Here is a 17,052-nt window from a genome sequence, read left to right on the forward strand (position 1 = left end):
GGGGATCAACGATATCACAGACAGGAAAATGCTCTGGACACAGCACTGTACAGAGCCAAGGGGCTCTTGTTACTGCCACATGCACGTGTGCAAATGCACAGTGATGCTAAAGGAGGAAGTGGTGTCCGGGCAGCTTCTGGGACCTCTTCTGCCTGCTGCCCCAGTGCACTCTGCAGATTAACTCTCAAATCCCAACTGTGGGGTTACCTTGCCTCTGCTGATTGGACTTGCAACCCATCATTTTGTGTCTTGTCTTTCCTCTTTAGTTACTGGTGCCTACATCTTGGCAGCCCAAGATGTAGATCAGACTCTTTCCTGTTCCTCTGTGTGTAACCCCTTTGTAGCCTGTACCACTGACCTGAATCTTTCACAGAGTTCTTCAAGTTGGCTGGCCTCAGTCTCACATGGCAGGAAGCAGGATAGACTGCACTGATGGGCTGTGGGTCAATGACTTGATATGGTTACCGTAGTGACTCTCCTACTCTTTGGATCACGCCTAATACCAGCTCTTCACCTTTCTTGTGAAAAGCAAATAGGTTAAAACAATAGCAGTAACCTTTGGTCTTTTATGTTTTATCACATTCAGACTAACCACCTATTATTTGCTCAGCACCAATATAAGAGGAGGATGGCAAAGAGGTTTTGTCTCAGGTGTGGACTTTAATTGGTAGTGGCACCTGGCAATGCTCTGCTGAGCAGGATTCTGAGCCTGGGTCCTGGTTTAGTGGTAAAGAGTATCATGATCACTTAATTATGTCTGCCATCAATGTGGAAAGAGTTGTGAGAGCACACATGCCACGTATTTGTCATCTGAGTATAAAAAAGACTTTACTTTCTTCATCTTTGTGATAAAAGGAGGTGGCTTAGAAAAACGAGACTATGGTTATAGTTTTGGATCCTTTAATAAGGTCTTGGCTCTAGTATTCTTAAGGTCAATAACCAAAATTATTTGAGGACTTCAAGTTGCAAATGAAAAAGGCAAGGCCACAGCCATTCTTCTTTCCACGTCAAAGAAGAAGACATTTAGAGGATTTTCATTCTCTTTTTATTGGTTCATCCCCATAATGACCTGGATCTGAAGTCTTCTTAGAGCTGCTGTCAATCTTCTTTCAGAGAACACTAGTGTTGTTATTATACATACGCATTCAAACACAAACACACATGCAGCAAGTTTGAGGTACCTATCTGGGGGGTTCAGGAAAAAATATCTATAACTTACTTTGTTTTTTGTTTTTAAATTCCAGGCAGTATTTTCAGGGAAGAGTAAATATTCTTTACTCTTGCCTGAGTTAGTCAGATAATTGCTTGAATTTTCCATGCTACTTTGTGGGTATGGTCAAAGCTAATGATGAGTTTGCACCTTTATTTATGAAATCAAGATAAATATATCTATCCAAACAGGAAAAACAGGCTCTACTTAAGGAAGTAGAATAGTTTTCATGAGGGCCAGAAACCAGGTAACCAAGACTCAAGATACACTTACCTTAGCACTCAGCATCAGCAACTGTTGATAATAAATGTGTGAAGCCCCTTAAAAAATCTCATCAGTAGTTTGGTCATTTATTTTCTATAGCTGAATATGCAGATAGTTATCTAAGGTAAATTATAGATTTTGACTTTTTTTAGTTCATTACTTCTGACATTAAAGAAGGAAATAGACATGAACCCTATCTTTCAAAATCCAATCATCTGTCATTTGCATTTTTCATCTTTCTGTTTTAAGAATTTGATTATCTTTACATTTTCCCCATAAAAATGCTGAAGTTTTGTAAAATAAAAAGTTGTCAGTTCATTTTAATTCAGTGACAGTACCGTGCTCCTCTATTTTTTACTTTAGATTATAAGCCAAAATTTAGAAGACTAATCCACTTCCTCAAATCCGTGGAGTTACAATCTACGATAGTTTGAAGCGATGATTGGACCATACTTTTATAAAACTAGTTCTCTCCCTGTGGATTTATAAGTACAACCCATTTTTAGAAGATCCCAGATTTCTCTTACTAGATGCCTGGATTTAATTAACGGTGAATAACAATGTTCAAATGTATAGACACGCTACTTTTTAAAACTAGACCTTGGAGATTAGAAATAAATGGAAAGCAAAAAATCATTATAATGTATTATGTATGCAAATATTTAATTTCTTAATGATCTTTAAAGGGTATACCTAGTGACATATTTTCTCAACATACAAGAGGAAAGGTCAGAAACTTGCATTATGAATTCAATAATTGTATGAGAAGTCATTTTAAAATGGAGGCCACATTGCATAGCAATTTAAAAGATTCTTTATCAATTTCCAGGGCAGTTAAAACGTCTCATTTTTAATAGTAACTGCCACATATGAAATGTAGGAATGCTGTGCCTCATAAATAAACACATGAAATATGTGAAATTGAGGTGCATGCATTGCAAAGGAGAAAGCCTGGCAGCTGGGACACATTAATAATGCCAGAGGGGTCACCATCTGGGCATGTGTATGTAAAACACATCTGCATTACTAGTGAAGGGCAGTGCATGCATCTGGATCACATCACCCACATTCTCCCCACCCCCGCATCATGGCAGGAGGAATTTCCTGACGAATCAGATGCTGCCCAAAGGTACCATGTTTTTTCTTGTAGCCGTGCACATAATGAATCCGAAAAGAATTGCAAATCAAGTCAAAGAAAGATATCTTTTCATTTGTCTAATTGTACAGAATGATGAATGGATCATGCAATATGAAAAAAGAAAGAGAGAAAGAAGACAGAGAGAAAGAAAGAAGAAAGAAAGAAAAATGCTATCTGATGTTCATTTCCTTTGCCCTGCAAATCCCAAACTATTTGCAACCATTTGTGCATGTACTCGTATGGGTGGGGGTGGAGAGAGAGCAGAGGGATGCTAGAGGTAAGCAGAAAATTATCATGTAGATAAATGACTCCAGGAAATATTGCTTCTGTCATTAAAAAGGCAATAAAGGAAAGTGTGGACATAAATCGAACAAGTAAAATGACGGAATCTTGGCATATGAAGGACTCTTAGAAATTCATTTGGTCCATATTTCTATCTTCAAATCAATTCAAACTGTTCATTTTGCTATTTAAATTCTTAAAGGAAATTCTGCAATGTTATATATGTACATATGTAACTACGTATGTGAGTATTTGTGCCTTGCTTCATTTTAAAAAGATTTGAACAGACATAATGCTTTCTTGGTATAGTAATATTTCTAGTGTTTCACAGCTATTAATAGATAGGAAGTTTGATTTAAACAGAGCAATGTTTCAATCTGTGGCAAATTATTTGCCTGTGTACAGAGGCAAGTTAACAGTGTGTCTGAAACCCAAATTCTGTGTATGTAGTCATCAGGCCTTCTGTGGATTTGAAGGGAAGTAGAAAGATTCTTTTTTGGCACCCTCTCCCCTATTTCCTGCAGATATGAAAAGTAGGCTACGTAAAAGAAGGTGGAGAGGGTGGTGTTGAATGAAATTTTATTTTTAATTAAATGCTATTAAAAGCATTTGGAAATAATTTAATTTTGAGGCTCTGCCATGTCTACACCATATCAACACTATCAGCTGGAAAGAGAAAACTTCAAATATCCAGATGCTTGGTCTATATTGTACTAAAAATGTGATTATTTGGAAACATCCAGGTATTTAGTAGTATCCCAAACAAAAGAAGAATTTTCCACTTTCTATCTACTTTCTCTCTGCAGTTTTTGGCATTACCTAGGAGCAGTAAATGTTATATTTTTAAACTTTATCTTCTAAATAACCTATTTCCTTTGCTTTAGGTATTTTTAACAAGCTGCTCTGATGTACACAGCTCCTACAGACCACAGAACAGAATCTGTCCAGACAAATTAAACGATCACTTCAGAAGACAGACGGATGGGTTAAAAGCTAGATCTGAAAATGTTCTGAGCTTTATGGATTTGTTCCTCACCTCTGAAGTACATGGTCTGAATTATGCATGAAATAATGTGAAAATTATAGTACTTTATGTATAAAAAAGCAGTACTTTCAGGGCATAAGTAATATGTATAAATAATAATACCTTCACTGTACAAAGTTGTGTATGTATTATTGTGTGTGCGCTTCCTACTTTTTTCTAGCTTCTTCCCCTTGCCTATCTGTAAACTCCTACCCCAACAATGGGTAACCTGGCTCCCACCATCTGCCATCTATTTACTTAATTGTTCCATTCCAGTATGCATATACAGTCATCCCTCGGTATGGTGGGGGACTGGTTCCAGGACTCTCACGGATACCAAAATCCAGGGATGCTCAAGTTCCTTAGTTGCCCTCCATATCTGGAGGTTCCACATCCGCGGATTCAACCAACCTATGGGTGGTTGAATCCGCAGATGCGAGAACCCGCAGATACCGAAGGCCAGCTGTATACCAATATCAGAATTGCTAACCCGTATTCCCATGAGAAACAATTTTATCAACTAGGGTACAGTGCTCATGTGCAGTTCCTGTTGCCTTAATCTTACAGATTCCTCTCTTTTCCAAAGGTAGAGCAGCACTTTTCCCTTCCAGTTCCCTTCGGTGAGGTTTTTTCATATATTTGTAACACAGTTAGATTCTCTTGTCACTGTCTGTATTTCTCCCTGGGATTCTCCAACCTCCTAAATTATTGTTTTTTAACTTGCATACCTTAAGGTCCACTCTTTGTGCTATACAGTTCAATGGGATTGACAAATGCATAATGTCTTGTATCCGCAATTACAGTATCATACAGATCAATTTTACTGCCCCCAAATCCCTGTTTCACTTGTTTATCCCACCTCTGTCCCTCCCTGAACCACTGGCAACCACCAATCATTTTACTGTCTATGGTTTGCATTTTTCAGAATGTCATATATTTGGATTCATATAGCATGTAGCCTTTTCATATCGGCTTGTATCACCAAGGTTCCTCCATGTCTTTTCATGGCTTGATAGCCCGTATCTTTTTATTGCCAACTAATATTCCATTGTATGGATGTACCACGGTTTGCTTATTTTTTCTTTATTTTAAAGGACATCTTAGTTGCTTCCAGTTTTGGGTGATTATAGATAAAGGTGCTATAAATATTTGCATGCAGGTTTTTGTGTGATTATAAGTTTTCAGTTCAATTGGGTAAACATCTAGTAGTGTGATTGCTGGATCATACGGTAAGCCTATGTTTAGCTGTGTGGGAGACTGCCAAACTGCCTTCCAAAGTGGCTTTACCATTTTGCATTCACAGCAACAAGAGTTCCTGCCATTCCACATCCTCATCAGCATTTGGTATTGTCAGTTTTTTGGATTTTTGCAATTCTAATTGGTATGTATTAGTATCTCATTATTGTTTTAATGTGCAGCTCCCTAATGACATATGATGATGAGCTTCTTTTCATATGCTTATTTGCCATCTGTATATCTTCCCTGATGAGCCATCTTTTCGGATCTTTTGCCATTTAATTGAGTTGTTTCCTTATGATTGAGTTTTAAGTATATTTTAGATAACAGTCCTGTATTAGATACGTGTTTTGCAATTATTTTTTCCTGGTCTGTGGCTTGTCTTTTCATTTTCTTAACAGTACCTTTCACAGAGCAGTTTTTAATTTCAATAAAATCTGACATCAATATTTTCTTTCATGGGTCATAAATTCATCACCAAGCTCAACTTCACCTAGATTTTTTTCCTATGTTATCTTCTAGAAGTTTTATAGTTTTGCATTTTACATTTAGGTCCATGATCCATTTTGAGTGAATTTTAGTGAAACATGTAGGTTCTATGTCTAGATTCTTTTTTTTCTCATGGATGTCCAATTATTCCAGCACCATTTGTTGTAAAGATTATCCTTTCTCCACTGAATTGCCTTAGCTCCTTTGTCATAGATGAGTTGACTCTATTTGTGTGGGTCTGTTTATGGGCTCTCTATTCTATTCCACTGATGCTGAATCTATTCTTTCACCAATATCACATTGTATTTTTTGTGTGTGTGTGTGAGGAAGATCAGCCCTGAGCTAACATCCATGCCAATCCTCCTCTTTTTTGCTGAGGAAGACTGGTCAATCCTCCTCCATTTTTATTTTTTTCCCCAAAGCCCCAGTAGATAGTTGTATGTCATAGTTGCACATCCTTCTAGTTGCTGTATGTGGGATGCCGCCTCAGCATGGCCGGAGAAGCGGTGCGTCGGTGCGCGCCCGGGATCCGAACCTCGGGCCGCCAGTAGCGGACTGTGCACACTTAACCGCTAAGCCAGGGGGCCGGCCCCTCACATTGTATTGATTACTATACTATTAAGTCTTGAAGTTAGGTAGTATCAATCCTCCAACACTGTTTTTCTTCAGTGTCATGTTGTCTATTTTGAGTCTTTTGCCTTTCTATATAAACTGTAGAATCAGGTCATTGATATTCACAAAATAGCTTGCTGGGTTTTTGACTGGGATTGTATTGAACCTATAGATCAAGTTGGGAAGAATCTACATCTTGACAATATTGAATCTTCCAATCCATGAACACAGATTATCTTTCCATTTATTTCAGGTCTTCCCAGTTTTTTGCATATAGATTTTGTACATATTTTGTTATATTTGTACCTAAGTATCTACTTTTTTGGGTGCTATTGTACATGGCATTGTGTTTTAATTTCAAATTCTAATTGCTCATTACTAGCATACAAGAAAGCAACTGACTTTTGTATATTGCCCTTGTATCCTGCAACCTTGCTATAATCACTTATTAGTTCCAGGAGTTTTCATTGACTCTTTGGAGTTTTCCATATAGACAGTCATGTCATTTGCAAACAAAGATGGCTTTATTTCTTCCTTCCCAATCGGCATAGGCTTTATTTTCTATTTTTGTCTCATTGCACTAGCTAAGACTTCCAGTACAATGTCCAATAGGAGTGGTGAGAGGGTACATTCTTGCCTTCTTTATCATAGGGAAAAAGCATCCAGTTTCTCACCATTAAGAATAATACTAGCCCTAGGTTTTTTGTAGATATCCTTTATCAATTTGAGGAAGCTCTATTCCTAGTTTGCTGAGCTTTTATATGAATGGGTGTTGGACCTTGTCAAATGCTTTTTCTACATCTATTAATATGATTATATGATTTTTCTTCTTTAGCCTCTTTATGTGATTGGTTTCATAAATTGACTTTTAATTGTTGAACAAACCTTACATATCTGGAATAAATTCCACTTGGTTGTGGTGCATAATCCTTTTTATACATTGTTTAATTCAATTTGCTAATATTTTGTTGAGGATTTTTACATTTATGTTCATGAGATATATTGGTCTCTAGTTTCTCTCTCTTGTAATGTCTTCATCTGGTTTTGGTATTAGGGTAATGCTGGCCTCAAAGAATGAGTTTGACATGTTCACTCTGCTTTTACTTTCTAGAAGAGATTATAGAGAATTGGTATCATTTGTTTCTTAAATGTTTGGTAGGATTCACCAGTAAAACCATCTGGACTTGGTGCTTTCCTTTTTGAAAGGTTATTACTTATTGATTAAATTTTAAAAAATAGATATAGGCCAGAGACAGGAGGTCTCTGAAATAGGTTAAAGTGGTCAAAGGGTACAAACTTCCAGTTATAAAATAAATAAGTCCTGGGGATGTAATGCACATCATGGTGATTATAGTTGACAATACTGTGTTGTGTATCTGAAAGTTGCTGAGAGAGTAAATCTTAAAAGTTCTCATCACAAGAAAAAAAAATTGTAACTATATATGGTGGTAGATGCTAACTAAACTTATTGTGGTAATCGTTTTTCAGTATATACATACATCATTATGTTGTACACCTAAAACTAATACAATGTTATATGTCAATTATATAATAAAAATAGATATAGGCCTATTCAGATTATCTATTTCTCCTTGTGTGAGTTTTGGTATAGTTTGTATCTTTCAAGGAATTAGTCTATTTCATCTAAGTTATTCAAATTTGTGGGCATAGAGTAGTTCATAATATTCCCTTATTTTCTTTTTATGTCCGTAGGATCAGCAATGATGACTCCTCTTTCTTTTCTGATATTAGTAATTTGTGTTCTCTCTCTTATTTTTCTTGGTTAGCTGGCAAGAGGTTTATAAAGAACCGGCTTTTGGTTTCACTGAGTTTCTCTCTTGATTTCTCATTTTTAATTTCATTGATTTCTGCCCTAATTTGTATTATTTCTTTTCCTCTGCTTGCTGTAGGCTTAAATTACTCTTCTTTCTCTAGTTTCTTAAAGTAGATACTTAATTTACTGATTTTAGATCTTTCTTCTTTTCTAATATATGCATTCAATACTATAAATTTCCCTCTAAGCACTGCTTTTGCTGTATCTAACACATTTTGATATGCTGTATTTTCATTTAGTTCAAATTATTTTTATTTTTATTTTTATATTTGCTGAGGAAGATTCTCCCTGAGCTAACATTCATCACCAATCCTCCTCTTTTAGCTTGAGGAAGATTCGCTCTGAGCTAACATCTGTTGCAAATCTTCCTCTATTTTGTACGTGGGCTGCTGCCACAGCATGGTCACCGACCAGCGATGTAGGTCTGCGCCCGGGAACTGAACCTGGACTGCCAAAGTGGAGCATGCAGAACTTAACCACTAGGCCACTTTGGCTGGCCCTAGTTCAAGTTATTTTTAATGTCTCTTGAGTCCTTTTCTTTGATGCATGTGTTGTTTACTATTATGTTTTTAATCTCCAAATATTTTGGGATTTTTCCAGCCATCTTTCTGTTATTGATTTCTAATTTAATTTTTGTGATCTCAGAGCATACTTTGTATGATTTCAATTCTTTTAAATTTGTTTTGGTGTGTTTTATGCCCAGAATGTGGTCTACCTTGGTGAATATTCCGTGTGAGCTTGAGAAGAATATGTACTCTGCTGTTGTTGGATGAAGTATTCAACAGATGTCAATTAGAGCAAGTTGATGGATGGTGCTATTCAGGTCAACTATATCCTTACTAATCTTCTGCCTGCTTGATCTATCAACTACTGAAAGAGAGTGTTGAAATCTCCAACTATACGGTAGATTTGTCAATTTCTCCTTGCAGTTCTATCAGTTTTTGCCCCCATATTTTGATGCTCTGTTGTTAGGCACATACAGATTAAGAATTGTTATGTCTTTTTCAGTAACTCACCCCTTTATCATTATGTAATGCCCCTTTTAATCTCTGATAATTTTTCTTGTTCTGAGGTCTGCTTTATCTGAAATTAACATAGCTAGTCTAGCTTTCTTTTGGTTAGTGTTAGCATGACATCTTCTTCCAAACCTTTACTTTTAATATAGCTGTATTTTTATAAGTGAGTTTCTTGTAGACAACATATAATTGGGTCTTGTTTTTTTTTTAATCCACTGTGGCAATCTCTGTCTTTTTTTCCTTTTTTTTTTTTGTGAGGAACATCAGCCCTGAGCTAACATCTGTCACCAATCCTCCTCTTTTTGCTGAGGAAGACTGGCCCTGGGCTAACATCCATGCCCATCTTCCTCCACTTTATATGGGATGCCGCCACAGCATGACTTGACAAGTGGTGCATTGGTACACGCCCGGGATCTGAAACCTGGGCCACCACAGTGGAGTGTGCACACTTAACCACTATGCCACTGGGCTGGCCCGCAATCTCTGTCTTTTAATTGGTGTATTTAGACCATTTGTATTTAAAGTGATTATTGATATGGTTGGATTAATATCTACCATATTTGTAACTGTTTTCTGTTTGTTGCACTTTTTTCTTTTTTTTTCCTCCTTTCTCTCTCTGCCTTCTCTGTTTTTTTTTTTGTTGTTGTTTTTTTTTTTTTGGTGAGGAGATCAGCCCTGTGCTAACATATGCCAATCCTCCTCTTTTTTCGCTGAGGAAGACTGACCCTGGGCTAACATCCGTGCCCATCTTCCTCCACTTTATATGGGACGCCACCACAGCATGGCTTGCCAAGCAGTGCGTCGGTGCGCGCCTGGGATCCGAACTGGCGAACCCCAGGCCTCCGCAGCAGAGTGCGTGCACTTAACCACTTGCGCCACTGGGCCGGCCCCCTGCCTTCTCTGGTTTTAAGTGAGCATTTTATGATTCCATTTTCTTTCCTCACTTAGTATATCAATTATACTTCTTTAAAAAAGTGTTTTAGTGGTTACCCTAGAGTTTACAGGGTAACCACTAATCCAAGTCCATTAGTTTACCCTAATCCAAGTCCTTTCTCAAATTACACTATACTGCTTCACTGGTAGTGCAGGTACCTTATAACAGAGTAATCTCAACTCCTCCCTTTCATTTCTTAAACATTGCTGTCATTCATGTCACTTATCCATACACTATAGTCACCCCATACATTGTTACTATTATTACTTTGAACAAATAGTTATCTAGTAGAGCAATTAAGAATAAGAAATAAAAGATTTTATTTTACTTTCATTTATTCCTTCTCTGACACTCTTCTTTTCTTTATGTAGATCTGAGTTTCTGACCTATATGATTTTCCTTCTTTCTGAAGAATTTCTTTTAACATTTCTTGCAGGTCAGGTCTACTGGTGATGAATTCTCTCATTTTTTGTCTGAGAAAGTCTTTATTTCTCTTTCACTTTTGAGAGAATTTCTCTGGATATAGATATCTAGGTTGGTGGATTTTTTCTTTCAACACTTTAAATATTTCACTCTACTCTTTTCTTGCGTAGATGGTTTGTGAAGAAAAGTCTGATATAATTCTTATCCTTGTTTCTCAATAGGTAAGTTGTTTTTATTCCTCTGGATGCTTTTAAGATATTCTCTTTGTCTTTCTGCACTGTGAATTTTATATGCTTGGGTATAGATTTCTTTGTATTTGTCCTATTTCTTCTTTGAGTTTCTTAGGTCTGTGGTTTAGTTTCTGTCATTAATTAAAGATAATTTTTGGCCATTATTACTTCAAATATTTCTTTAGCTCTATTATTTCTTTTTTCTCCTTTTGGTATTCCAATATGTGTATGTTACACCTTTTGGAATTTTTCCACGGTTCTTGGCTATTCTGTTCCTTTTTGTTTTTTCCATTCTTTTTTTTCTCATTGCATCTCAGTTTGGGAAATTTCTACTGATATTACCTTAAAGGTCACTGATTCTTTCCTCAGCCATGTCCAGTTTATCCATGAGCCCATCAAAGGCATTCTTCATTTCTGTTACAGTTTTTTAAAATTTCTAGCATTTCTTTTAGTTTCTTTCTTAGAATTTCCGCCTCTTTCCTTCCATCTGTTCTTGCATGTCATCTACTTTTTCTATTAGAGCTCTCAGCATAGTAACCATAGTTACTTTAAATTCCCCGTCTGATAATTCCAAAATATCTGTGATCTCTGAGTCTGGTCTGATGCTTGCTTTATCTCTTCAGGTTGTGTTTTTTTCTCCTTTTAGCACAAATTCTAATTTTTGGTTGAAAGGCAGACACAATGTCTTGGGTAATAAGAACTGAGATAAATAGGCCTTTAGTGTGAGGTTTTGTGTTAATTTGGCTAGGAGTTGGACTGTGTTTAATGCTTGCTGTAGGTGTCAGAGGGTTCAATTTGTACTAGTATACTTGTCTGTGTCTCCCTTTTTGTCTTTGGATTTCCCTAAAAACTCCTTCTTATATAGCACCTGAGTCTTGTGGCTCTTTCAGTTATAATACACTGTTAACACTGGACATCTGTTGATGTGGTGGTACGATGTGGGGGCACTGGAAGTGTTCTGTTATTCTATGATTAAGTCTTAGTCTTTTAGTGGCTCTCTATCCCCAAGCTGTGACCTTCATGAGTGTTTCTCAACTTTTTGTTTTCCCCTTAGGTGAGACAGGAAGACTAGAGGGGCTGAAGTTGGGTAATTTCCCTTCCCCCACACTGGATCAGGCTCTGATAAAATTTTTCCCCTTTCTGTGTAGGTCTTTGTTATGGAGAACATTTTGGGTCTAGTTCAAAATGATTAGTCTTCCCCTCTCCCTTTCAGAAGCACAAGGGTTTTTTCTTGGCTTTTCACCATGAGAACCTGGTGGGGTTCCTGGAGGTAAAAGCTAAAAAATTGTGGGAGGTCCCTAAGACTGTGGTCCCCAGGAGTTTCTCACTCTCACACTAGTCTAAACTCCACTTCCAGAAATTCTTCAGTTACCCATTAAGTGTTTCTACGAGTTTATGGCTCTGGAAGCTTCTGCTTCCAGTGTGCAGATCTCGGTCGTGATTCCCTGCATTCACTTGCCTTTCCAGATTTCGGGGTGGTGGTTTATCTGTGACCTCAGTTCTCTGAGAGGTCCGAGAAAAGTCATTGACATTCAGTTTGTCCAACTTTTTTTTGTTGTAAGATGGGAGAGATGCCTTTGAAGCTTTTTACATGTCAGAGCTGAAACCAAAAATCCTTCTTATTTTTAAAAATTTCATCATTTTAAAGATCAGGAAACTGAGGCTCACTGTGGTTAAATGAGTAGCTCAAGTCTTCTAACTCCTAAGCCAGTACGCCTACCTGCACCATCCTGCCTCTGGTTCCTATTAATACATCTCACAAGAGTAGTCTGGGGAACAACGCTCCACAGACAAAGCACATGGCAGAGCAGAAGGGTGTGGCAAGGCAGGACAAACAGGTGCACTGCTTTGAAAGAACAATACATCAAATCTCCTAATGGAGAATGTGGATTAGTAGCTGAGTATTCACTTTAGCTTTACAAAAGGGTTCAGAAAGAGATTCTTTTATTAGTAGGCTGCTTTTATAGTGTGTGATTAAATTTGCACAAATGTTATAAGCAAAGAATCCTCTTGAATGCATTCAGAGTCAACTAACAGCACTGAACACTCACTATGTCTCGGTCACCAAGCTAGACATTCTCACAGGGAAATGTTTCTGAATCGCAAGGACTCTGGGAGATAGGTCCCTATCTTCAGTATTTCCATCTTGCCGATAAGGAAACCATGGTTTCCTCTGAAACCATGGTTTAAGGGGGGCCTCTGACTCATGGGCAGTCTATCTGCAGCCAGGCGAGCCAGTGTGTGAGCTCCACATTGACTGTGCAGTGACACACATCTTCAAAGAATTAACACAGGAGCAACTTCTTCAAATACAAGACAAGGACAGATTCTTTTTGGTATAAGCCACCTCAAAAATCATCAAATAAAAATGGAGGAAAAGTGGTGGGACACAGTGCAGGTCATTTCCTTTCAAGGGCAGGGGCTTTCTATGCAAAAATCCATGGCTGTGTTGCCATGGAAACTGAACATTTTTTAGAATACCAAATCCAGAGATAATAATCAGTTATAAAAGAAGGATAAAACAGGGCTATAAATGGCTTCCTTAAGAGCCCACGTTTCTTCTTACTTAAGGACTCGAGAAATTCTATATTAGGTATTTCCATTTTGCAGATAAGGAAACCATGGTTAAGATATATTTAAGGAGCTTTTCTTTGATATGAGAGTGAAGAACTAAGGAAGTTTGATTCTAATCTCCTTCACTTAAAAAATAATTGTCCAAGTGTAATATAGAGGGTATTTATTATTATTTTTTTATTTTTATTTTTCTGTGAGGAAGATTAGCCCTGAGCTAACATCTATTGCCAGTCCTCCTCTTTTTGCTAGGCCTGGGCTAACAACTGTGCCCATCTTCCTCTACTTTATATGTGGGACACCTGCCACAGCATGGCTTGATAAGTGGTGCATAGGTCCACGACGGGGATCCGAACCTGCAAACCCAGGGCTGCTGAAGCAGAGTGCGTGAAACTTAACCACTACGCCAACTGGGCCAGCCCCTAGAGGGTGTTTATTTTAATTGACAAGACAATGGTGACATGGCAGCAAATCAATGCATTTGCTTGAAAAACAAAAAGACAAGAGTCCCCTTTCTAAACAAAAATGTTCAAATTTTCTAAACTTAAACATTACATGAAACTGAAAAGAATTCCTTTAGATCCTGCACTACGCAGGAAGTAATTTTTATGATGTGTAAAAATAAAACAAAATATTGGTCTAAGCCAGCACTTTATATGTCACAGGCAAGTCTTCTTATGCAATGACCAGTGCAAGACCCAGAATCATGCAGAGTGTTAACTGAAGACCTGCTTCCTTTGCAACGTTTCTCTATTTAGGCCATACTCAAGTCTAAACCATTGGTTCTCAAAACGTGGCCCCAGGATCAGCAGCATCAGCACTGCCTGGGAACTTCTTAGACACGCAAATTCTTCGGCCCTTATTGAATCAGACCTGGGAATCTCATTTAACAAGCCCTCCAGGGGATTCTGACACACCCTAAGATTTGAGCACCACTGCTCTAAACATTGCAATGGCAGGGTCTTAGGTCCAACAAGGCCCAGGGTGTGACTCTGAGGCCCTGAGATGGCAAAGTTCCAGTGGACATGCCGGGGATGGGGGTGGGGGTGGGGAGGAGGTAGGGGGGATGGCGCTCTGTGTTGCTGAGGTCAGTGTAGCGTTTGCATTAACACACTTCCATGGATGTGAAAACCATCAATGCCAAGACAGTTTATTGCTAATGAAACAAAGTTAGACAGTCTCAACCTTTTGTTTCTGCTATTCCTAATCCTCCTTTTCCTGGGCTATTGGCAGAAGTTGTTCATGCACAAAAGGAAAATTGCGTTGCTTAAACCAGGGTTTCTCAGCCTTGGCACTGTTGATGTTTTTGTCATGAGGAGCTGTCCTGTGTGTGTTTAGCAGAATCCCCAGCCTCTATCCAGGACAAGTCAGTAGCAACTCCCATCCCCTTTCCTTCCCACTAAGGTGTGACAATCACAGATATTTCCAGACATTGCCAAGTATCTCCTGGGGGAAAAACTGCACCAGGTTGAGAACCACTGACTTAAACCAAACCATTTTCTTCAGAGTGGTAACAAAACAAAGGAGGGAGGTGGCAGCAAGAGGAGCAGGCTTCCAGCGACCCTTGGGGCGACTCACGTTGTAGGACCGGCCATGCCTCTGTCTCCACTGCACCAGCACTATCTGGGCGATGACCAGGGCGCAGAGGAAGATCAAGATCATCTCCATGTGCATGGACTCGTGGCCCCGGTGCATCTTATACATCCTCTTCTGCTGCAGGCTGGAACCGGCAAATGAGATGATCTGAAAAAGCCCTCAACTCTTGCACATTTAGCCAAAAAAAAAAAAGACTGGACTCATAGGAAGCAATTGGGGATTTCAAATGTAGGGGTTTTTAAGCTTTGGTTACAAAGTTTTCCTAAGGTTTTCTTGGTTCCTCCTTTTCCCCAGGGCTTGGGGAAGGGGCAGCTGAGAGGAGAAGCCTGAGTTTATCAGCAAAACCAATTCCTCTCAGTCCTTTGCTTTTCCGTGAGGTTTTGGCCTCAGCCTTGTCCTTTCAAGTTACGTGATAGGGTGGAAAAATCACTGATGGGCCCTAGGAAGACCTGGGTTCACGTCTCTGATCTGCCACTTCATTGCCATGTAACTTTGGGAAAGTCACTCATCCTCTCTGAGCCTCAGTTTCCTCATTTGCAAATTTAAAATAATGATCCCTCCATACCTCACTGGATTGTTCTAAAGCTGTAAAGCACATATGTTATTTTGTTTGTACCTATATCAGAAATATTAATAATTATTAGGTTGAATCATATGAAATTGCCATTTTTGAAAGTCAAAAATAGTAAAATATCAGTAATGTCAAGTACTTTCTAATATTCTCAAGTAAAAGGATATCCTGCAGATGGTGCTTATGGAGAGAATATTATCCATGAGGCTATGGAAAACTCCTGAGTGAGTTGTATAAGTTTTTTTCATTATAAGGAGAAAGAAGAGGCCTAATCTTTGACAGGCACAAATTTCAGATGATGGCTGAATGTTTTGGTTTTTAGTTGGACTCAGTTTTGCACAATGGTAGCAAAAACCACTAAAATAGTATATCATCTGGTTTAACTTCCCATGGCAGAAGTGGCCTTGAAGAAAGCCTAGGGCTATGGTTCTTGACCTTGGCTGTAAATTGGAAATCACTAGGGAGATTTTAAAAATCCCAGTGCCCAAGCTGTACCCCAGATCAATTAAATGACCATTGCTGCTGTTATGAGCTGACTTGTGTCCCCTCCCAAATTCACATGTTGAAGTCCTAACCCCCAGTCCCTCTGAATGTGACTATATTGGGAGAGAGGGACTTTAAAGAGGTAATTAAGGTAAAATGAGGTCACACGGGTAGGCCACCAGTTTGACTGGTGTCCTTATAAGAAGAGGGGATTAGAACACAGACCCACACAGAGGGAAGACCATGTGAAGATACAGTGAGAAGGTGGCCATCCGCAAGCCAAGGAAAAAGGCCTCAGAAGAAACCAAAACCTGCTGACACCTTGATCTGGGACTTCTAGCCTTCAGAATTTTGAGAAGATACATTTCTGTTGTTTACGCCACCCAGTCTGTGGTATTTTGTTGTGGCAGCCCCAGCAAATGGGTTTGGATACAGATTTCCAGGCTGGGATCTAGGCATCAGTAATTTTTTTGTATGTGTGTGTGAGCAAGATTAGCCCTGGGCTAACATCTGTTGCTAATCCTCTTCTTTTCTGTTGAGGAAGATTGGCCCTGGGCTATCATCCGTGCCCATCTTCCTCTACTTTATATGGGACGCTGCCACAGCATGGCTTGATAAGTGGTGCATATGTCTGCGCCTGGGATCCGAACCTGTGAACCCTCGGCCACCGACGTGGAGCCACTAAACCACTAGCCACCAGGCCGGTCCCTAGGCATCAGTAATTTTTAAAGGTCCTCATGTGATTTTAAGGTGCAGCCAGGATGGAGAACCAGTGGCCTAGAGGGAGAGAGAGAGGTCCAGGGTCAAGATTAGGGAAGGGGGGGAAGAATTATAAACGCTGCCAATCAACTACTTCATAAATATTGGTTAGTATTATCTTTCACTCCCAATGGGGCACCGTCAGTCATAAAATCCCTTAAAATGTCCACTTATGATTGGTTACAGTATGCATTTAGCTAGTGCATCAATCAGAAAACACTGCAGAGTAATATTCTGTGGCACAAGATTGTGACTCTTTAAAGGCACTTGTTGGGTATACAGGTTGGGTTCTCCGCCTTTACCAGCATTTCCACGACGACTCTGAAGAGCAGAGAAGTATCCAACGTTTCAGAAAAGGGCCCCATCTGAATCCCAGGGGT

At 38.9% G+C, this 17,052-nt stretch overlaps 1 protein-coding gene across 1 annotated transcript in view; it reads right to left on the reverse strand.

Moving 5' to 3' along the window:
- The window catches only part of RNF175 (ring finger protein 175), a 47,098-nt gene that overhangs the window by 18,081 nt on the left and 11,965 nt on the right, over nt 1-17,052 (reverse strand). Inside the window, exon 3 of the mRNA XM_058549771.1 lies at nt 14,842-14,983. Coding sequence (XP_058405754.1) covers nt 14,842-14,983 — 142 coding nt within the window. The remainder of the gene's footprint in view (nt 1-14,841; nt 14,984-17,052) is intronic.

This window comes from Diceros bicornis, chromosome 11 (genome assembly GCF_020826845.1).
Source record: "Diceros bicornis minor isolate mBicDic1 chromosome 11, mDicBic1.mat.cur, whole genome shotgun sequence".
Taxonomy (NCBI): domain Eukaryota; kingdom Metazoa; phylum Chordata; class Mammalia; order Perissodactyla; family Rhinocerotidae; genus Diceros; species Diceros bicornis.